Source organism: Ranitomeya imitator, chromosome 3 (genome assembly GCF_032444005.1).
Source record: "Ranitomeya imitator isolate aRanImi1 chromosome 3, aRanImi1.pri, whole genome shotgun sequence".
Lineage (NCBI taxonomy): Eukaryota > Metazoa > Chordata > Amphibia > Anura > Dendrobatidae > Ranitomeya > Ranitomeya imitator.
The window spans coordinates 609,074,969-609,097,300 of NC_091284.1; the positions used below are offsets into that span (position 1 = coordinate 609,074,969).

Genomic DNA, 22,332 nt, shown 5'->3' on the forward strand with positions numbered 1-22,332 from the left:
ATGCCTCAGTAACTGCATACGTAAGACGCAATTATGCCTATATACTGTATGTTTGCACAATGCAGAGGTGTAAGAAATGATGATGCAAAATTGTTATTTTATGGGGAATACAAATATATCCTCAAATAAACATGTCTGTGGAGCGGACAGATCCTCCATGTACAAGTTTACAAGAGATCTCATTATTGGGGACTTTATATATATAAATGTATGTATGTACAGCTAAAAATATCTTTTGGCAATAATTTTGGCAATTAGTTTCCATTAAAACAATTCGCATTTACAGGCTTTTTCCCAGCAAACAAAATCTGAGAGAAACTCAGATAATAAAAAACACAGAGAAAACAGTTATAAACTCTCTAGTCATATAGTCAGAACAAGCTCCCTGACAGATTCCTAGATAAATCATTCGGCGGCCTGCAATAGTCAGTACAACAGAGAGCTTAGGCTAGGGTCACATTGCGTTAGTGCAATCCGTTTAGCTCTAGCGGGTTGCGCTAACGCAATGTTTTTAATGGGGCCGCGTCCCGGGGTGGCGGTAACGTCCCCGCTCTCGCAGAGCCCCGATCTGCGAGAGCGGGGAACGGACCGCGGGCGCGCCTCGAACGCTGCAAGCAGCGTCCGCGGCGCGCCAGGAAACACCGGCGCGTCGCTAGCGCGTGCCGAACATGGTGCTGCGCGTTCCCATTGCCGTGAATGGGGGCGCTAACGGACGTGTTGCACGGCGTTAATTTCGCCGTGCAACGCTGTCCGTTAGCGCTTTCCCATTAACGCAATGGGAACCAAGCCTTATAGAAGGCAAATAATAGTATATACAAGTATACACTGAAGCAGACATGTCGGTAAAGCAGACAGCTCCTCTATTTATAGGCGCCATGCATCTTTGGGGAAAGATTTATTTTGTATCTTAAATCCATATATTTTGGGGCTAAAAATCATTTTGCAATTGGGTTAAATTAAAAGTTAAGAAACAAAACCCACAAGAGTTGCAAACTCTTCATTCATTAAAAATGTTGCATTGCTTGGCTTTTACAGGCTCAGGAAAGACTGATGAAACTCTCCAGTTTCTCTTCAGTTTACTCATTCTACCGGGAACAACAATTGGCATGTTAGAAAAATTCTATATTTTCAAGAGTTCTCCATCTTTGTGGATATGTTTTCTGTTTTTTTTAACTTTTTTAACTGCTGCGATCAATAGTGCAACACTTAACCTACGGAAGGCAAGTTGTGGACTGTCCCTTCAAAAAGGACCCCATTCACTTTTTGCAAGTTATTCTGGCTACCTCATGATAAAGTGTCTGAAGAGCTGAATAAAACATAGTTTTCCATTTTAATTTATCTACTCCGTTGCAGAGATATTGATTTCTTAAGTTTAGGATGCCTAGTAGGCCAATTTCCCCTTCAACAAGGGGGCGTTAACAGACATTCTTCTCTGGGGGCATTTACTCTTAACACTGTATCATTTTGCCCAATCATAAGGCGGCAGTGTCAATCAAGAGGAAAAAAAAGGCAGCGTCATACAGGAGAAAGAAGGAAACGCTCTCAGTGAAGATCAGAACAGGCTTCTCCACTGTGTCACACTGAGATCTCCTCACTCCCGATGCTTACTGTTATCACAAGTGCAGGGAGGATTTCTCTGATGTAATGTCTTTACATTCAATGCTCAGGATCTATCACAATCATCTTCATCACTTCTCTCCGCGCCGGAGTAGGAGAGCTGAAGAGGAGCAGTGATGAAGATGATCATGCAGGAAAGTTCCTCCAGTATTCTTTCGTGTATCACCTTCTTAATAGAGAAGTACATTTATATAGATCTGAAATGACAATACTAAAGAGATGTGATTTCTGCCTTACTACGCTATCTGGATGGGAGGGGAATTTCCTCATAGGTTATCTTAACATAAGGTGGCTTCATAGGCAAATACCAGTATTCAAAATTATAATACAGATAAAATGTCTTGTCTAAAACCACCTTCCCATAAATATCCAGAATACTCAGGAGAAGTTCTTTAAAAGACTGATGGGGTCTATAAGGGTAGTAAAATGTTTGAATCTCAGAAGCCAGTGACTTATTTCCCTGTGGGCCAAAGATTGAGCTTTCGTTCCCCAGATAGACAGGTTCTCCACTTAATAAGAATAAGCGAGTGTAGTTTGTCTGTAGGTTTCTCTTAAATGTGGCACCGAGCTGTGAAAGTTTGTCATAAGTGCGGAGCACAAACTTGCTGCAGTCGTACGAATCAAACCACACAGATGAGTTGGGTCCCAGCGATCTCTGCACAGTCCACGTCTCATAGTAAATGCCGGTGTTGTTATCTTCTCGTATCCATTTCGCCAGCTGATTGAAGATGGAACCTAAAAGGGAACAAATTCATTAAAACCTTTTTTTAACTAGAAAATATAAAGCAGGAAAAAAGTTGAATATGTAAAATAAGATTTAAAATGTTTCTTGGAACGGGGTCGTTTGACAGACAAAAGATAAACCTTAGTCAATTGCTGAATTTAAATCACCCACTTCCACCATTCACTCAGTTTTGGGTAGGGTGATCCTTTGTATTTTTACCTTTGATTGTAGGCAGGTCTTAAAAGTATTAAAAAAATGTAAATATGCCTCTGATTAATCCCCAAACTTCATTTTATCGGAAAACCTTGTTTTTCCATTTACCTGATATCGTTGTTACAGGAACTAAAGTGCCATTATTTTTCCAGTGCTGATCATCTATTCCTTCAAAGAAACACGCTGCTCCCTGATTGCACCAGAATGGCTCCGATATGCCAGGCCTGAGGTGCGGAAATGTACAGTTACCAAGTTGGAAGAGTTCATACCATTCGGCTGTGTAATTCCTGCCAGTTAACGTACTCCGGAAACCGATGGCGTCATGCATGATTTTCTGAGCAAAAGACAATAGAGATAGAGGTTAGTTCATAAGCGCACCCGTCATCTCAGGTGACAAGCTTCATGTACATGTGGAATAACACTATTTCTGGCTATTATGTGCCTTACATCCTGAATTTTCCACTGGTATTTTTCTTTTGCAGACCCCAGCTCTAAATTTTCAGTTGTCTCTGAGCTAGTGGGTGGACAATAGCTGCTATGATGTCTTTCATGCACAACACACAGATGTGAGAGAATCCTGTTCCCCTATCTCACTGTGAGGACTCGTTCACATGAGTGTATTTTGGTCCAAGTGCTGTCTGTAAAAAAAAACGGACAGCACATATACAGCACTAAGACTAATGTTATTCACTGAGGGGCTGCAAAGGAGCAATTTTTTCACACTGACCAAATATGCTTGTGAAAAACATCACATCACGCACTCATTTCTTCTTTTTGTCGGATGGGATTCACCCATTTAAGTAACATCCATATGGAGCCACAGTACAGCATCCATTTTCTTATGGATACATTGCAATTCTGTAACATAGGAAACTGTAAATGGTTAAAGGGAACCTGTCACCCCGTTTTTTGAGATTGAGCTATAAATACTGTTAAATAGGGCCTGCGCTGTGCGTTACTATGGTGTATGTAGTGTACCCTGATTCCCCATGTATGCTGAGAAATACATTACCAAAGTCGGCGTTTTCGCCTGTCAATCAGGCTGGTCTGGTCAGGTGGGCGTGTTCACAGCGTTCTTTTCTTCCCCAGGTTTCCGTTGGTGGCGTAGTGGTGTGCGCATGTCCAAGGTCCGGATTCCCTGTGCCCACGTGAAGACACAGCGCGCGATCTGCGCTGTCATTCCTTTCATCGGTGCGGGCGGCCATCTTCCTGGGGCCGCGCGTGCGCAGATGTAGTGCTCTGCTGCACGGGGCTTCAGGAAAATGGCCGCGGGATGCCGCGCGTGCGCAGAAGAGATCGCGGCGGCCATTTTCCCAAAGCCGAGATGCAAACTCGGCTTTGGGAAAATGGCCGCCGCGATCTCTTCTGCGCACGCGCGGCATCCCGCGGCCATTTTCCTGAAGCCCCGTGCAGCAGAGCACTACATCTGCGCACGCGCGGCCCCAGGAAGATGGCCGCCCGCACCGATGAAAGGAATGACAGCGCAGATCGCGCGCTGTGTCTTCACGTGGGCACAGGGAATCCGGACCTTGGACATGCGCACACCACTACGCCACCAACGGAAACCTGGGGAAGAAAAGAACGCTGTGAACACGCCCACCTGACCAGACCAGCCTGATTGACAGGCGAAAACGCCGACTTTGGTAATGTATTTCTCGGCATACATGGGGAATCAGGGTACACTACATACACTATAGTAACGCACAGCGCAGGCCCTATTTAACAGTATTTATATCTCAATCTCAAAAAACAGGGTGACAGGTTCCCTTTAATATCAGCTGTAAACAATAGATTGTAAATGATTTACACACGGATGACAAGTGAGAAAAAAATTGTCGGAGTTTTTTTGGATGAAGATTATTTCTATGCTGGTGTGAATTTCGCCTCACACATCCTCAGAAGCAGCAGCATCCTGGATAGAAATCAAACAGCAGAACCAAGTTGTGTAATGGGGAGTTCTCGCTCTGGCTCCTCTTTTCCTGCCCGAAGACTAACCAGCAGCTGTAACTTAATACACATTTCAGTGCATCTTGCTTTCACCAAGACAGATTTGAGTTGGTATTGTTTTACAGAAGGAATAGTGAGTTCAGAAGGTAGAGGAAAGGAAAGACGTGGCTCGTAAGTGGAGAAACAAGAATATTTCACTGATAAAATATTCCTTAGAAAAGACATATGTAAATTATTGCAACTTGTTCTATCATTCTATTTTGTTATTCAGCTGGCCCGTAACACATCAGCTCTTCATAAAAAATGTGTTATCTACCTACATAGCTATGGCACAAGACTTAGCTGTAAAACAATTCCAAAACTAGCAAGTGCCACCAAAGATGATTTAGGCTGTTTCAACGAGGCCATATATGTTTGAAGTAAATCATTGAATTGTAAAAGTATACACAGCACAGAATCCTTAGCTATAGAATCCAGTTATATTGAATTGCATAGAAGACTATGTTTTATTGAATAAAGTTGAAAGAAAAGTATGACCATAAATAACGTCCAAAGCTACGCCTAATGTACACTCCTTTAGCAATGATGGTCTTTGGGCAAACTGATTGGAAAGTGTTACAGGCATATATGCTGAGCGTACAGGCCAAGCTCAGGGTTTCCCACCTACTACAGGAATGGGACTATTGTGTACCCTGCTGTAGCCCGGCCACTAAGAAGGGAAGCGGCCTTTATGGAAAGAGCTGTGCCAGCATCTGCGTCAGAATCTGGAATTCCACAACCATAACACGGAGAAGATATGGCCAATCTACTATAACATGTAGCCTTCTTCGAGGCGCCCTCCTCTTACTAGTCCAGAGAGTCTGATAATCCAATATTCAACAGGTCCCATTAATGTCTGGAAGTTCATTGCAATAATAATATAGACTTGACATCAACTCTTTAAAGGGGTTGTCAACTACTAGGACAAGCCCTTCTTAATCAAAATGTTTGGCGCCCATAAAATAATAAAGCCTATAGTAACCTCCTGTGCTGGGGCCGTTCCTGCGGTGTCGGTTCTCGCCGGTCGGTGGTTGTTGTGACCAATTAGCGCCGGCGTCACTGTCTCCGCCTTCGGATAAATTGACCATGAAGAGGAAGTCCGAGCTACAGCTAATTTTGGACTTCCTCTTCCTGCTCAATTTGACAGGAGGCGGAGACAGTGACGCAAGCACTGATTGGGCACCATGGTCACGTGTCACAGGAGCCCCGGAAGACGGGAACGGTGCCGGCACGGGAGTGAGTATAAGCTATATCATTTTATGGAGGCCAAGTGAGGGCTATGACAAGAAGTTATCCAAGCATTGGACAACTTCTTTAAGTGTTTAAACTGTTTATGACCTGCATTTTTTTAAAAAACCACAACTTTCTTTTATGTTTCAGTCGATAAAGCTGTATGGGAGCTTGTTTTGGCAATACAAATTATAGCTTTGAATACATGTAATTTAGCACATAATGTGCAAAAACAAATTCCCAACTGTTTTGCAGTGTTCATTGTGCTGTAAAAATGACTGTACAATATGATTCTTCAGGTCCGTACATCTAGGGTGATCCCAAACGTATTTTTTTTTTTTTTAGATATTATATTCTAGAGTTTTTTATTTAATTAATATATAACAATTTTATTGTGTTGTCATGTTCTGACGTGGAATTTTCTGTTGATGGATCTGAGGACCTGTTTTCCTGTACTGAGCTGATGTTTTTATTGACATCAATTTGAAGTACACATGACATTTCTATCACTTTTTAATGCATTCTTTTGTGTAGGCGGTTAACGTGCAATTTAAATGATTTAATATTTTGCTAGATCAGACTTTTTCCACACATGATGATACCAAATATGTTTTTTTTTTATTACTTTTAAATTTCTTTATTTTTCGACTGAGAAAACAGGGGCGATTTAAACTTTTTTTTTTTAATTTTTACTTTTTTTTATCCTTTATGGGACCCGAACCTCCGATTTTCTGATTAATTGTACTCATAGGGGCATTCCCATTTCCAATATCCTATCCCAATATGTAGTATGTGTAAAAATAATATTTGCTAAATACTTCCAATTAGAAATGTAGTATATTGCTTACCCCATATGCAAGCATTGCAGTATCTTAGGTATCCATGGCTACGACCACTGATATAGTGACAGTTAGTTAGTTGTAAGTGGTGATAGTCATGGATACCTAACCTATTGAAATGCCATGCACATGCGATAAGCGACATAGCGAATCAGAAGAACTATATATATATATATATATATATATATATATGCATATATATATATAATTGGAGGCATTTGCTAATATTGTTTTTATTACATCTAATACATATTGTGATAGGATCTTCGAGATGGGAATACCCCTTAAAGTATTGTGGTAAAGAAAGTAACTGATCTCCTCCTGTGAAGCCTCCTAGCTGGGCCAAGATAGCAGCGACAGATACCTTCAGTATGCTCCCGGCTTCCATGGTAACCTATCGGTTCTCCATGATTGTGCCACAGGTGGTAGTGGGATGATGGGAGCCCCTATACGCACACCAGCAACCATTACAGTGAATAACAGCAGCATTTAAATGGTTAAACAGCAGTGATCAAAGGTACTGTAGTAGTTATACCCCAGCACTGCAAAGCAACAGTGCTAACCACTGAGCCACCATGCTGCCCCATTTAGTTATGTGCTCCAAATTAATCCAAGATGTTGATGGTCAACAGAAGAGGAACAAAAAGGCAAGGCTGAGCTGAAACCAAGCTGACATCTATAATGAATAGGATAGTTCATATGAATATATTTCAAAGGAGAAAATCTTAAAAAAAATAAAAATTCTAAGCCCAATAAAATCATACGTACAAAGTGTCCAAGCAGGTCTCCATATTTGAATTCCCAGACAGGAGCTTGCAGTCGGAAAACCTCAATGACATCTTCATTCTTCATGAGGGGTATCGAACCATTTGAGTATCCAGTAGGGCAAAATGTATATTGAGCTTGACAGTATGGGTCCGACTTGGGCCGATGGTCAAAACGCCTAGAGACAAAGGCAACAGACTATACTTTTAACAGCTCTTTAACTATATTATATGCAGGTTTGACACCCCCTTTAAGAATTCATAAAATCATTGACGAGTTCCATGACCATAATACCAAAGGCCTAAGACCAAAGTATTTGCAGGTCACTAATATCCCTTAGGCAGGGTTCACATTGCGTTGCTGCAGTCCGTTCAATGCATGCGTTAAACAGACTGCACCAACGCTAGTGCCTTGTAAAGATCACGTCATGCGATCTCGATAGCGGAGATGCTCCATCTGCGCTATCGGTGACTGACCTGGAAACGCTGCAGCCCGCGTCTGAGGGTCCATCACAGAATGACGGTATATCGTTGCCGATTATAAAATGCGTTAGCAATGCGCTACATAGTGGTAGTCAATGGGTGCACTAATGCATCCGTTACATAGCGTTAGGATACTTTATAACACCAGCTTGAAAAATGATTTTAAAATCTGAAATGTTGGCCTACTGAAATGTATGTTCAGTAAATGCACTCAATACTTGGTTGGGGCTCCTTTTGCATCAATTGCTGCATCAATGCAGCGTTGCATTGAGGCGATCAGCCTGTGGCACTGCTGAGGTGTTATGGAAGCCCAGGTTGCTTTGATAAAAAACTTGGCACTCATGAGTGCCAAGTTTTTGTGATTACTAATTGACGGGCTGGAAACCTGACTTGTGCACCACCAACGAGGACCTTGAGTGCCGTGTGTACCTTCTTCAGGTTGCTTTGATATCAGCCTTCAGCTCATCTGCATTGTTGGGTCTGGTGTCTCTGATAGTAACATAGCTAGCAAGGCCGAAAAAATACATTTGTCCATCCAGTTCAGCCTATATTCCGTCAGAATAAATCCCCAGATCTACATCCTTCTAAAGAACCTAATAACTGTAAGATACAATATTGCTACGCTCCATGAAGACATCTAGGCCTCTCTTGAATCCCTCGACTGAGTTCGCCATCACCACCTCCTCAGGCAAGGAATTCCAGATTCTCACTGCCCTAACAGTAAAGAATCCTCTTCTATGCTGGTGGAAAAACCTTCTCTCCTCCAGACACAGAGAATGCCCCCTTGTGACCGTCACCTTCCTTGGTATAAACAGACCCTCAGAGAGATATTTGTATTGTCCCCTTATATACTTATATATGGCTATTAGATTGCCCCTCAGTTGTCTTTTTTCTAGACTAAATAATCCTAATTTTGCTAATCTATCTGGGTATTGTAGTTCCCCCATCAGCTTTATTAATTTTGTTGCCCTCCTTTGTACTCACTCTAGTTCCATTATATCCTTTCTGAGCACTGATGCCCAAAACTGTACACAGTACTCCGTGTGCGGTCTAACCAAAGATTTGTACAGAGGCAGTATAATGCTCTCATCGTGTGTATCCAGACCTCTTTTAATGCACCCCATGATTCTGTTTGCCTTGGCAGCCGCTGCCTGGCACTGGCTGCTCCAGGTAAGCTTACTATTAACTAGGATCCCCAAATCCTTCTCCATGTCAGATTTACCCAGTGGTTTCCCGTTCAGTGTGTAATGGTGATATTGATTCCTTCTTCCCATGTGTATAACCTTACATTTATCATTGTTAAACAGAATCTGCCACCTCTCGGCCCAAGTTCCAACGTATCCAGATCCATCTGTAGCAGAATACTATCTTCTCTGGTATTGACTGCTTTACATAGTGTAGCGTGTCTAAAGGTCGTATAGTCGACGGAAGGTATGTGTTGCAAAGATGGCTTGTCTCTGTGATGTAACCCGGAGTGTTTTCTTTAATGCACATAAGCAATAAGGGATCATTGAGTACACTTGGGTTCAGGGTTATGGGTAGCTGTGAGAGATCGGAGGGTCTGGCAACCCATATACCGTACCCCTGGGTAGGGGCATCATCATATCTCTATATGTGTTTGAGGACCTGCGTTGATGTCACTACCATGTGACTAATCATGTGATGGGTTCCTGGGTGTGGTTAGAACTATATAATGTAGCCTAATGCTTAACACAGGACCTGTATGTGGGGAGGTGAAAGCCTCCTATGTGAGTTTCTCTTCTGTTTTTGGAGTTGTTGAATAAACCCAGTGAATTTTTAAAGGAACGTGCCTCCTGACTACCACCCACTGCACCTGAGCGAATACAACCCCCACAATAGTTTTGTATCATCTGCAAATATTGATATTTTACTGTGTAAACCTTCTACAAGATCGTTAATGTTGCAGAGAATAGGTCCCAACACCGACCCTGCGGTACCCCACTGGTCACAGTGATCCAGATAGAGAATATACCATTTATAACCACCCTCTGCTTTCTACCACTAAGCCAGTTACTTATCCATTTACACACATTTTCCTCTCATCTTTCTCTTGACATTACCCCATAGATTCTCTATGGAGTTAAGGTCTGGCGAGTTTGCTGACCAATCAAGCACAGTGATGCTGTTGTATTTAAACCAGGTATTGGTAATTTTGGCAGTGTGGACAGGTGCCAAGTCCTGCTGGAGAATACAATTTCCATCTCCAAAAAGCTTGTTGGCAGAGGGAAGCAGAGAGTGCTCTAAAATTTCCTGGTAGACGGCTGCGCTGACTTTGGTCTTGATAAAACACAGTGGACCTACACCAGCAGATGACATGGGTCACCAAACCATCACTGACTGTGGAAACTTCACACTAGACCTCAAGCAGCTTGGATTGTGGCCTCTCCATTCTCCCTCCAGACTCTGGGACCTTGATTTCCAGATGAAATGCAAAATTTACTTTCATCTGAAAACAACACCTTGGACCACTGAGCAACAGTCCAGTTCTTTTTCTCCTTGACCCAGGTAAAACGCTTCCAGCCTTGTCTATTGGTCATGAGGGGCTTGACACAAGGAATGCGACACTTGTAGCCCATGTCCTGGATACCTCTGTGTGTGGTAGCTCTTGAAGCAATGACTTCAGCTGCAGTCCACTCCTTGTGAATCTCCTCAAAATGTTTGAAATACCTTTTCTTTACAATCCTTTCAAGGCTGCAGTTATCCCGTTTGCACCTTTTTCTACCACACTTTTTCCTTTTACTCAACTGTCCATTAATATGCTTGGTTACAGCACTCTGTGAATAGCCAGCTTCTTTAGCAATGAGCTTTTGTGGCTTACCCTCCTTGTACAGTGACTGCCTTCTGGACATCTGTCAAGTCAGCAGTCTTCCCCATGATCCCATGATTGTGGAGCCTACTGAAACAGACTAAGAGACCTTTTTAAACGCTTAGGAAGCCTTTGCAGGTGTTATTAATCATTCTAATTTACTGAGATAATGACTTTTGTGTTTTCATTGGCTGTAAGCCATATTCATCTACATTAACAGAAATAAACACTTGAAATAGATCACAATGTAATGACTATATGAGTTTCACTTTTTGTATTGAAGAACTGAAATTAACTTTTTGATGATATTCTAATTTTGTGAGAAGCATTTGTATATGTGTTTTGAAGAATATTTCCTTTGAAAATGATGTGTAATTGACATACAGATTTTTTCTATGTAAATGCGGCGCCCCAAGGGTCCTGGTCATCACAGTGGTATTGCTTTCCTCTCAGGGAGAGTGATACTGCGTTTGGAGGCAAGGAAAGATAACGGCATCCAGGTATCACAAACATGCAACACATTCACACTCCAGGCAACCAGGGGGAGCTTCTGCTCCTATTTATTAGGACACTCCATATATACAGTCATGGCGAAAAGTATTGACACCCCTGCAATTCTGTCAGATAATACTCATTTTCTTCCTGAAAATGATTGAAAACACAAATTATTTGGTATTATTATCTTCATTTAATTTGTCTTAAATGAAAAAACACAAAAAGAATTGTCCTAAAGCCAAATTGGATATAATTCCACACCAAATATAAAAAAGGGGGTGGAGAAAAGTATTGGCACTGTTCGAAAAATCATGTGATGCTTCTCTAATTTGTGTAATTAACAGCACCTGTAACTTACCTGTGGCACCTAACAGGTGTTGGCAATAACTAAATCACACTTGTAGCCAATTGACATGGATTAAAGTTGACTCAACCGCTGCCCTGTGTCTTGTGTGTACCACATTGAGCATGGAGAAAAGAAAGAAGACCAAAGAAGTGTCTGAGGACTTGAGAAACCAAATTGTGAGGAAGCATGAGCAATCTCAAGGCTACAAGTCCATCTCCAAAGACCTGAATGTTCCTGTGTCTACCGTGCGCAGTGTCATCAAGAAGTTTAAAGCCCATGGTACTGTGGCTAACCTCCCTAGATGTGGATGGAAAAGAAAAATTGACAAGAGATTTCAACGCAAGATTGTGCGGATGTTGGATAAAGAAACTCGACTAACATCCAAACAAGTTCAAGCTGCCCTGCAGTCCGAGGGTACAACAGTGTCAACCCATACTATCCGTCGGCGTCTGAATGAAAAGGGGCTGTATGGTAGGAGACCCAGGAAGACCCCACTTCTTACCCCGAGACATAAAAAAGCCAGGCTGGAGTTTGCCAAAACTTACCTAAAAAAGCCTAAAACGTTTTGGAAGAATGTTCTCTGGTCAGATGAGACAAAAGTAGAGCTTTTTGGGCAAAGGCATCAACATAGAGTTTACAGGAAAAAAAAGAGGCATTCAAAGAAAAGAACACGGTCCCTACAGTCAAACATGGCGGAGGTTCCCTGATGTTTTTGGGTTGCTTTGCTGCCTCTGGCACTGGACTGCTTGACCGTGTGCATGGCATTATGAAGTCTGAAGACTACCAACAAATTTTGCAGCATAATGTAGGGCCCAGTGTGAGAAAGCTGGGTCTCCCTCAGAGGTCATGGGTCTTCCAGCAGGACAATGACCCAAAACACACTTCAAAAAGCACTAGAAAATGGTTTGAGAGAAAGCACTGGAGACTTCTAAGGTGGCCAGCAACGAGTCCAGACCTGAATCCCATAGAACACCTATGGAGAGATCTAAAAATGGCAGTTTGGAGAAGGCACCCTTCAAATATCAGGGACCTGGAGCAGTTTGCCAAAGAAGAATGGTCTAAAATTCCAGCAGAGCATTGTAAGAAACTCATTGATGGTTACCAGAAGCGGTTGGTCGGTTATTTTGGCTAAAGGTTGTGCAACCAAGTATTAGGCTGAGGGTGCCAATACTTTTGTCTGGCCCATTTTTGGAGTTTTGTGTGAAATGATCAATGTTTTGCTTTTTGCTTCATTTTCTTATGTTTTTTCATTTAAGACAAATTAAATGAAGATAATAATACCAAATAATTTGTGTTTGCAATCATTTTCAGGAAGAAAATGAGTATTATCTGACAGAATTGCAGGGGTGTCAATACTTTTGACCATGACTGTATATATCTATCTATCTCTGTTAGTCTGTAGGGTAAGTCAGTTCCAGACAGTAGTCTGAGGAGCATGGAAGGTTAAAGGAGCTGTGCATGCCCTCAGAGCTGCAGCTCCCAGAAAGAGACAATGAAAGGCAGAATTGTATTGCAGAGAACATTTAGTAAGTCAAAGCAAAGGAGAGGATACCAGAAGGGACCAGCCCTGCTCAGGCTGCCTCTTTCTGAGGCGCAAAATTCCGGTAGCTGGAACACCGAGGGAGTAAGGACCTCTACGCCTTATTTCAGAGACCGGCAGGACAGCTAATTGCAGGTTACCTGTCCGCACCTACACCCAGGAGGCATGGTGACACCTACAGAGCGGGGTTATCTAAGAGACCCTAAAAACAGGCTCAAGTCACCAGTCATACGGGCTTTGTCCTATCCTTTACGGGGGACAGAGAGAGCAAAACATAGCATCTGTGAGACCCTTATGTGAAGCCATAGGCAGTAAGGGACACCACTACATTGCAAAGGAAGGCTACTGATTTCCACCTGGATAAGGGGACTCTGGATTTGCCTTCGGACCGGCCGGACTCTGCCCTTTGATCTGGTGCTCTGGACTGTGGATGCTGAAGTCGTCAGTAAAGGTAAAGAGACTGCAACCTTGTGTCCTCGTTCTTCACTGCACCATTCATCATTCAACATCTACACACTGGGAAGCCCTGGGGACATACTTCACCTGTGGGAAGGTATACTATCTAGCTGCCATAACATCACCCCAGCGGACCCCTAAGCAGCGTCGGTCACCCTGACCGAATACCACAGGTGGCGTCACGAACAAACTTTATACCCCGTTAAAGACCTTTCCCTTTTATACGGACGTCCCAGGGCCACGGACCGGGTCAGCCAACTTGACATCCCCCTGTGAACCGCAGGACCCGGTACTGAGTACCCCACGGCCCTTGGGGGGCGATCCATAAAAGCTCATGTTAAAATCGCACTGCAATCGGGTGTAAATCGGACACCAAGTGTGAAAAATCGGATTTCACTCGCATGACACGTGTGCGACTCTCGGCAGAGAGACTCGGACCGATTTTTCATATGGTTTGTATGACTTAGGCCGTAGGCTGGGACTACACAGTGACTTGGCAGTGATGCCAGTCCTGCTGCCAAAGATCATTGTGTGCCACATGGCAGCACAGTGCAGGCGAGTGGGGTCACATGGCAAACAAATGACATCTAAGAAGCCACAGAAAGTTGGAACTAGTTAGATATTTTGTAATTTGCTTGTCGTGATCCCAGTACGGTGCGGATCACAATGCGACGCCAATCACAATGCGATGCCACTCCCCGGCATTATGCTGCGATGTAGGAGTGGCAGACAATGATCTTAAGTCATAGCTAGAGGTGCCCCGGCCTCACTGGCCATGAGGCATAACACTGCAACATGTGAATCTTAACCCCTTCGCGCCATGCGCCGTACTAGTACGGCGCTGCCGGCACTGCATAAGTGCCAGCCGCAGTACTAGTACGGCGCCGCCATTTTCCGGTCACCGCGCGGCATCGCGCGGTGATCGGGTTCCGGTGTCTGCTGTTCCTGACAGCAGACAATCCCTGCACGCAGCCCCGGGTGCCTGCACCACCCCCCCGCATCAGCGATCGCTGTGATTGGCTGGTCAATTCTGACCAGCCAATCACAGCTATGTGACAATAAAGTTTCAAAAAAAAAAAAAAAAAGCATGTGACAGGCAAAAAAAATTGTAGTTAGTACAGTGTAGTTTTAGACGTAACAAGGTAGCGTAGCCGGCGTCAGTGTTTGGTGACGTCCCTCCATCCCTGTTCAAGTACCCCCCTCCAATTCAATTTTTTGCGCACTTTTTTGCGCTTTTTTTCCTGTGCGCGGCGTCCCGCGCAGAGCATTCGTGCTCTTCCTGTGTCCGCAACGCTCTGATCAGTATCGCTGCTGATCAGAGACTGCGCTACAGGACTTTTTTTTTTTAGTTAGTGTAGCGGACATTGCAGTCTAAGCAACGTCCGATTTTTATTTTTCTTTTACAAAAATATAATAGTAGTTAGTACAGTGTAGTCTTAGACGTAGATTAGCTGGTGTCACAGCGTTCGTGACGACCGGTCTTTTTTTTTTTTTTTGGAGAAAAAAAAAATTGTACAGAGTAGTTTAGTGGTAGCGTGTTAGTGTAGCCAGCGTCACAGCGTTAGTGACGACCGATCATCTTTTAGAAGAAAAAAAAATCGTACTGAGTTTTATAGGTAGGGAGGTAGCGTCTTGTGCATAAAAAAAATCTGCTATCGCCGGATTATCTCTAGTGCATTAGGGGAGCGTACGTCACAGTGTTAGTGGCGTTTGCTTTTCTTTTGTAAAAAAAATATTTAGTTGCGTAGGGTAAATTTATACTTTTTTTTTTATACAAACTTATTTTTTTACATTGATTTTTCTTTTCATCTTTTTTTCTTGTTTCTTCTACATTTTTTCTCACTACTTGTTTTTTCTCTCTGATTGGTTTTAATAAAGAGTACCCTATACACAAGCCCCACACATTACACGTGTAAAGGCACCACTTACACACACACCCAGGGTTTGGGGAAAAAAAAATGGCCCATTCGTCAACAAGGCGCTATTCACCAGAGGAGGCTTACGCCATCCTTGCGTCCGACACGGATTCAGCCAGTGAGGAAGATCCCACATTCCTCTATTCCTCCTCCTCCTCCTCCTCATCTGGTGAGGAAAGACCCCTAACACGGCGCCGTAGGACCCAGGCAACTCCTGCAGCAATCGATCCCGTATGGATTGCACCCCCGGAAAATTTTCAGCCCGTCATTCCGGATTTCAGCAGCAGCTCAGGAATCCAGTTTGACACGACTGGCCTCACTGAAATTGACTTCTTCAAATTCTTTTTCAGTGATGAAATAATAAATATTATGGTGGCCCAGACGAACCTGTATGCCCAACAATTTTTTACCCAAAATCCCACGTCATCTTATGCCAGATGGACCCCCGTAAATGCAGCAGAGATGATGACATTTTGGGGAATTGTGCTGCATATGGGCCTAATCAAAAAGCCAAAGCTTCGGCAATACTGGAGTACTGACATTCTCTACAGTACACCGGTATTCCGCATGGCCATGAAAAGGACACGATTTGAAGCGATCCAAAAATTTTTGCATTTCAGTGATAATGCGCAGTGTCCTCCCCGAGACGATCCAAACTTTGATCGTCTATATAAAATTCGTCCAGTGGTTGAACTCTTCAGCAGAAAATTTGCTGAGGCGTACACACCCCAGAGGGACATCGCTATTGATGAATCTCTCGTTCATTTCAAAGGGAGGCTAAAATTCCGACAGTACCTGCCCAGTAAGAGGTCCAGGTACGGAATAAAGCTGTACAAACTGTGCGAGAGTACCTCAGGGTACACCCACAGATTTAGGGTCTACGAGGGTAAGGACACCCAGATTAACCCCCCTGAATGCCCCCCCATCCTGGGGGTGAGTGGGAAAATTGTGTGGGAATTGCTGCACCCACTGCTGGATAAGGGTTATCACCTTTATATTGACAACTTTTACACCAGCATCCCACTCTTCAAGGCCCTCTCTGCCAGAGGTACAGCTGCATGTGGCACCGTGCGAAAAAATCAGCGAGGCCTCCCTAAGCCGCTAATTGGGCAAACGCTGAGAAAAGGGGAAAGCAGAGCCAAATGCAGCGACAACATGCTGGTGGTCAAGTATAAGGACAAAAGGGATGTCCTTATCCTGACCACCATACACCGTGACAACAGCACCCTTGTCACTGTTCGTGGGACCACAACACAAGTCCCAAAGCCAGATTGTATCCTGGATTACAATCGGTACATGGGGGGTGTGGATCTCTCAGATCAGGTCCTCCAACCATACAGTGCCATGCGAAAAGCTTACGTATGGTACAAAAAATTGGCCGTGCACATTGTACAGATGGCACTGTACAATGCTTTTGTGCTGTCCCGATCTGCAGGCAATACGGGGACCTTCCTTCAGTTTCAGGAGGTAGTCATCAAGGCCCTAATGTTTGGCACTCAGGGAGGTGAGGGTCCCAGTACTTCTGAATCTGATAGTGCTCGTATTGTCCAAGGTCAACATTTCCCAGGACAGGTTCCCCAAACAGCGAGGACAGGACGATCACAAAAACGGTGTAGAGTATGTTCCAAGAGGGGAATCCGAAAGGACACAATTTACCATTGTGAAACCTGCCCTGAGAAACCTGGCCTTTGCATTAAGGATTGCTTCAAAGCATACCACACGTCCACAAATTAATAAAAATTAGTTTATACCCTGTTGACACAACACACTGTGTAGTTTCCAACATGGGGTCACTTGTGGAGTGAGGCACTTGGAGGTTTACGGTGCTCACCACATATCTAAATAAATTCCTTGGTAGGTCCAGTTTTCAAAATGGGGTCACTTGTGGAGTGAGGCACTTGGAGGTTTACGGTGCTCACTACATATCTAAATAAATTCCTTGGTAGGTCCAGTTTTCAAAATGGTGTCACTTGTGGAGTGAGGCACTTGGAGGTTTACGGTGCTCACCACATATCTAAATAAATTCCTTGGGAGGTCCAGTTTTCAAAATGGTGTTACTTGTGGAGTGAGGCACTTGGAGGTTTACGGTGCTCACCACATATCTAAATAAATTCCTTGGGAGGTCCAGTTTTCAAAATGGTGTCACTTGTGGAGTGAGGCACTTGGAGGTTTACGGTGCTCACCACATATCTAAATAAATTCCTTGGGAGGTCCAGTTTTCAAAATGGTGTCACTTGTGGAGTGAGGCACTTGGAGGTTTACGGTGCTCACCACATATCTAAATAAATTCCTTGGTAGGTCCAGTTTTCAAAATGGGGTCACTTGTGGAGTGAGGCACTTGGAGGTTTACGGTGCTCACCACATATCTAAATAAATTCCTTGGGAGGTCCAGTTTTCAAAATGGGGTCACTTGTGGAGTGAGGCACTTGGAGGTTTACGGTGCTCACCACATATCTAAATAAATTCCTTGGGAGGTCCAGTTTTCAAAATGGGGTCACTTGTGGAGTGAGGCACTTGGAGGTTTACGGTGCTCACCACATATCTAAATAAATTCCTTGGGAGGTCCAGTTTTCAAAATGGGGTCACTTGTGGAGGATTTCCACTGTTTAAGTACATCAGGGGCTCTGCAAATGCAACGTGACGCCTGCAGACCAATCCATCTAAGTCTGCATTCCAAATGGTGCTCCTTCCCTTCCGAGCTCTGCCATGCGCACAAACAGTGGTTTTTCCCCACATATGGGGTATCGGCGTACTCGTGAAAAATTGCACAACATTTTTTTCTTTCTATTTTGTCCTATAACCCTTGGGAAAACAAAAAAAACCTTGATAAAGATCATTTTTGTGGAAAAAATGTGTTCTATTTTTTTTTTTACGACTCATCATTATAATTTTTGGTGAGGCACTTGGAGGTTCACGGTGCTCATCACATAGCTAGATAAGTTCCTTGAAGGGTCTATTTCCAAAATGGGGTCACTTGTGGCGGTTTTCCACTGTTTAGGCACATCAGGGGCTCTCCAAACGGGACATGGTGTCCGATCTCAATTCCAGCCAATTTTGGTTTGTAAAAGTCAAAAGGTGCTCCTTCCCTTCCGAGCCCTGCCGTGTGCCCAAACAGTGGTTTTCCCCCACATATGGGGTATCAGTGTATTCAGGATAAATTGGTCAACAACTTTAGTGGTCCATTTTCTCCTTTTACACTTGTGAAGATAAAAAAATTGTTGTTAAAAGATCATTTTTGGGGAAAAAATGTGAATTTTTATTTTCACGCCTCTACGTTCTAAACTTCTGTGAAGCACCTGGGGGTTCAAAGTGCTCACCACATAGCTAGATAAGTTCCTTGAAGGGTCTAGTTTCCAAAATGGGGTCACTTGTGGCGGTTTTCCACTGTTTAGGCACATCAGGGGCTCTCCAAACGGGACATGGTGTCCGATCTCAATTCCAGCCAATTTTGGTTTGTAAAAGTCAAAAGGTGCTCCTTCCCTTCCGAGCCCTGCCGTGTGCCCAAACAGTGGTTTTCCCCCACATATGGGGTATCAGTGTATTCAGGATAAATTGGTCAACAACTTTAGTGGTCCATTTTCTCCTTTTACACTTGTGAAGATAAAAAAATTGTTGTTAAAATATCATTTTTGGGGTAAAAATGTGAATTTTTATTTTCATGCCTCTACGTTCTAAACTTCTGTGAAGCACCTGGGGGTTCAATGTGCTCACCACATAGCTAGATAAGTTCCTTGAAGGGTCTAGTTTCCAAAATGGGGTCACTTGTGGCGGTTTTCCACTGTTTAGGCACATCAGGGGCTCTCCAAACGGGACATGGTGTCTGATCTCAATTCCAGCCAATTTTGGTTTGAAATAGTCAAACGGCGCTCCTTCCCTTCCGAGCCCTGCCGTGCGCCCAGACAGTGGTTTTCTCCCACATATGGGGTATCGGTGTATTCAGAAGGAATTGCACAACAACTTTCGTGGTCCATTTTCTTCTTTTACCCTTGTGAAAATAAAAAAAATGTTGCTAAAAGATCATTATGTGGAAAAAAAAGTTAAATGTTATTTTTTTCCTTCCACAGTCCGTTAATTCCTGTGAGGCACCTGAAGGGTTAATAAACTTCTTGAATGTGGTTTTGAGTACCTCGGGGGGTATAGTTTTTAGAATGGTGTCACTTTTGGGTATTTTAAATCCTATAAGCCTCTCAAAGTGACTTCAAATATGATGTGGTCCCTACAAAAAATGGTTTTATAAACGTTGTTGAAAAAATGAGAAATCGCTGTTTAACTTTTAACCCTTATAACTCCCTAAGGAAAAAAAAATTGGTTCCAAAATGTTGCTGATGTAAAGTAGACATGTGGGAAATGTTATTTATTAACTAATTTGTGCGATATGAGTCTCTAATGCAAGGGTATAAAAATTCAAAGTTTGAAAATTGCAAAATTTTCAAAATTTTCGCCAAATTTCCGTTTTTTTCACAAAGAAACGAAGGTAATATCAAATAAATTTTACCACTATCATGAAGTACAATATGTCACGAGAAAACAATGTCAGAATCGCCAGGATCCGTTGAAGCGTTTCAGAGTTATTACCTCATAAAGTGACAGTGGTCAGAATTGTAAAAATTGGCCCGGTCACTTAGGTGAAAACAGGCTTCGGGGTGAAGGGGTTAAAGGGATAGACAGGTTAGATCTTAAAGGTTTTATCATTCTCCGAACACTGACACCCAGTAACACAACTTGAAGCTCATGGGCCCCAATGCAAAAGCTCCAACAGGGCCCCAATTATTGCAAATCTTTAATAGCATTGGTCTTTTTATATGAACCTTTGGGGCCCCGTAGGCTCCAGGGTACGATTGCAATCCCTGCACCTATTGTAGTTTCGCCCCTGCGTGACAAACCACTGATCCCAGCACAGGGCACTGAAGATTCTCACCATATTGTCACCTGCACTGATACTTAGGAATGTAGTGATGAAGCCATTCTACAGTAGGAAGCCAACATGTCATCTGTAGTGCCGGAAGTGTCCAGCCACGAAGGGGTTACCCAGGCAGTGAGGAGGGGGCGGCACTTACTTGTAGGGCACCGGCCACCCTCCCGCTGTGCTCCACACTGCCCCCGCCAGGAGCAGCAGGGCCACAGCACGGAGCAGGGCAGCTCCAACCCCGGGCGCCATCACCGCGGCACCACAGCCCCCGAGCCCCGCCGCCCGCTCCTTCCTCATCACACTGTGGCGTCATATGACCAGGAAGACACGCAGGCGGTGCCCTGCCCCGAGCCACCACCTCCCCACAGTGCCCGCACCCTGACCACTCCGGTACTACACCGAGGACACCGGCCGCCTGGACACAGACACGACCGCTGCATCTTTATTTATTAGCAATAGCAGTGCATGTGTGCCAGGATCTAACATGGCCGACAGACAATCCAGGATCCCTCAGATAGTTATTGATGACGTAGCCCGTGACCCTGACCGTGACTGTCACGTGCTAGTGGGCCATGTGACTGCTCTGTGTTACTAGTGAGCCCTGCAACTAGAGCGGTGCTCCCTGCAGTGTGAGGCGGAGTACTCTAGCGCCCTCTGCTTTCAGTCCTCGGTGTCACCGCATTGCGCAGCTCAGGGAGGACAGGCTGCCACTAGTGTCCGTGACACTTACCACATAGTGCGCAGTACCTGCTGGCACACCCAGGGTCAGCACCAAGTGGACAATGTGTTCTCCTTGCGGGGTGTTTCATGCTGCTCAGCCGTGACATTGCGGGGGGCAGGTGCCAGCGACCGTCTATTCTCCCATTTGAGAGCGTTCCGCCGCTTATGCAGATCACACTCTGACCAGACTCTGATCGGTGTGTTATCAGTGTGACTGAGTCTTTCAGATGAGGAGAAGATGGAGAAAAAATGTCTCTGTCTTCTTCATTGTGTCAGTCCGTGGAAACTGGATGTCATACAAGCGCAGAACGATGTGTCCCACGCCGAGTGCGATACAAATACAAACTCCGGCATCTTGCGATTTTTTTTCTTCCGACCGGCTTTGTCAGAGGTACATGTCCCCGCATAATAATATTGGACGGGTGCAATACAATGATTTGTCAGCGCTTACTCGGACTGAAATTACGGCCGTCTGCACCTGCCGCTAGTTTAAATGTTTAATCCTGATCCAATTTATCGCAGTGCTGACAGTTTGGGGTCCAGTCCCTGGCTCCATCAGAACATGTATCCGTAATTAAGGGACTTAATGGGTATGATGTAGTTTGGATGTTATCCCATCCCAACCTGTGGTGGTCTGCCTGCTGGGGCCCCACCAATCCTGTGTAAATGGAGAAGTGGTCATTTGTGCCTTACCATTCATTGATATGGGAGTGCTGAAGATCAGCTCAGCACATTTCCAGCAGCTCCATTAATTGGCTGTAGGGGATCAAAAACCATACACTCAGGACATGATGTACTATCATTGGGGTGTCCTAAATTATTTTCCAATTTTATTTTTTTGTTGATTTCCAGTGTTACTGGGGCTAACATATTCGCTCCAGTTACAGGAGAAACACAGCCTCCTGACATACACTGCAGATTGGTGTGCCCTGTTATACCCTGCAGCTCCAGTCACTACACACCATGTGATTGCTGGAGCAAGATCAGGAAACTACTTGCTTCCTGCCCAGATTACACAACTTTCATCATTCAGCGGTTCCTATCTAACAGCAATGACCTGTCTCTGCCCCTTCTGTGGGGAGTCCGGTGTCTCTGACAGCCATTGCCCACTTCTGCAGCCGTTTGCAGACAGCCCAGACATTTAAAGGACCAAACCTAACTGGCCCAGAATTATGGCTATACTGTGTGTATCAGCTTTCTTTTGCTGTTGATCACGGAGATAACACATTTAGGGCTCATTCATTCTCACTTGCGATGAAATTGGACA

At 44.1% G+C, this 22,332-nt stretch overlaps 1 protein-coding gene across 1 annotated transcript; it reads right to left on the reverse strand.

Annotated features, from left to right (window-relative positions):
- Nucleotides 1–878: 878 nt before the first annotated feature.
- Nucleotides 879–20,664, reverse strand: CLN5 (CLN5 intracellular trafficking protein). The gene is made up of 4 exons (XM_069758100.1): nucleotides 20,494–20,664; nucleotides 7,378–7,552; nucleotides 2,663–2,888; nucleotides 879–2,352 (listed from the first exon to the last, which is right to left on the reverse strand). The coding sequence occupies exons 1-4, from the start codon at nucleotides 20,640–20,642 to the stop codon at nucleotides 1,859–1,861; spliced, it is 1,044 nt and encodes a 347-aa protein (XP_069614201.1). The 5' UTR covers nucleotides 20,643–20,664; the 3' UTR covers nucleotides 879–1,858.
- Nucleotides 20,665–22,332: the final 1,668 nt, after the last annotated feature.

What these genes read in the sequence shown, in the direction of transcription:
- CLN5 (XM_069758100.1), bottom strand. Translation starts at nt 20,642, where the DNA reads ATGAGGAAGGAGCGGGCGGCGGGGCTCGGGGGCTGTGGTGCCGCGGTG. An exon ending in GGGTGGCCGGTGCCCTACAA is followed by an intron (nt 7,553 to 20,493) that starts GTAAGTGCCGCC and finishes CTTTGTCTCTAG; the next exon opens with GCGTTTTGACCATCGGCCCA. An exon ending in TCCTGTAACAACGATATCAG is followed by an intron (nt 2,353 to 2,662) that starts GTAAATGGAAAA and finishes GTTCCCTTTTAG; the next exon opens with GTTCCATCTTCAATCAGCTG.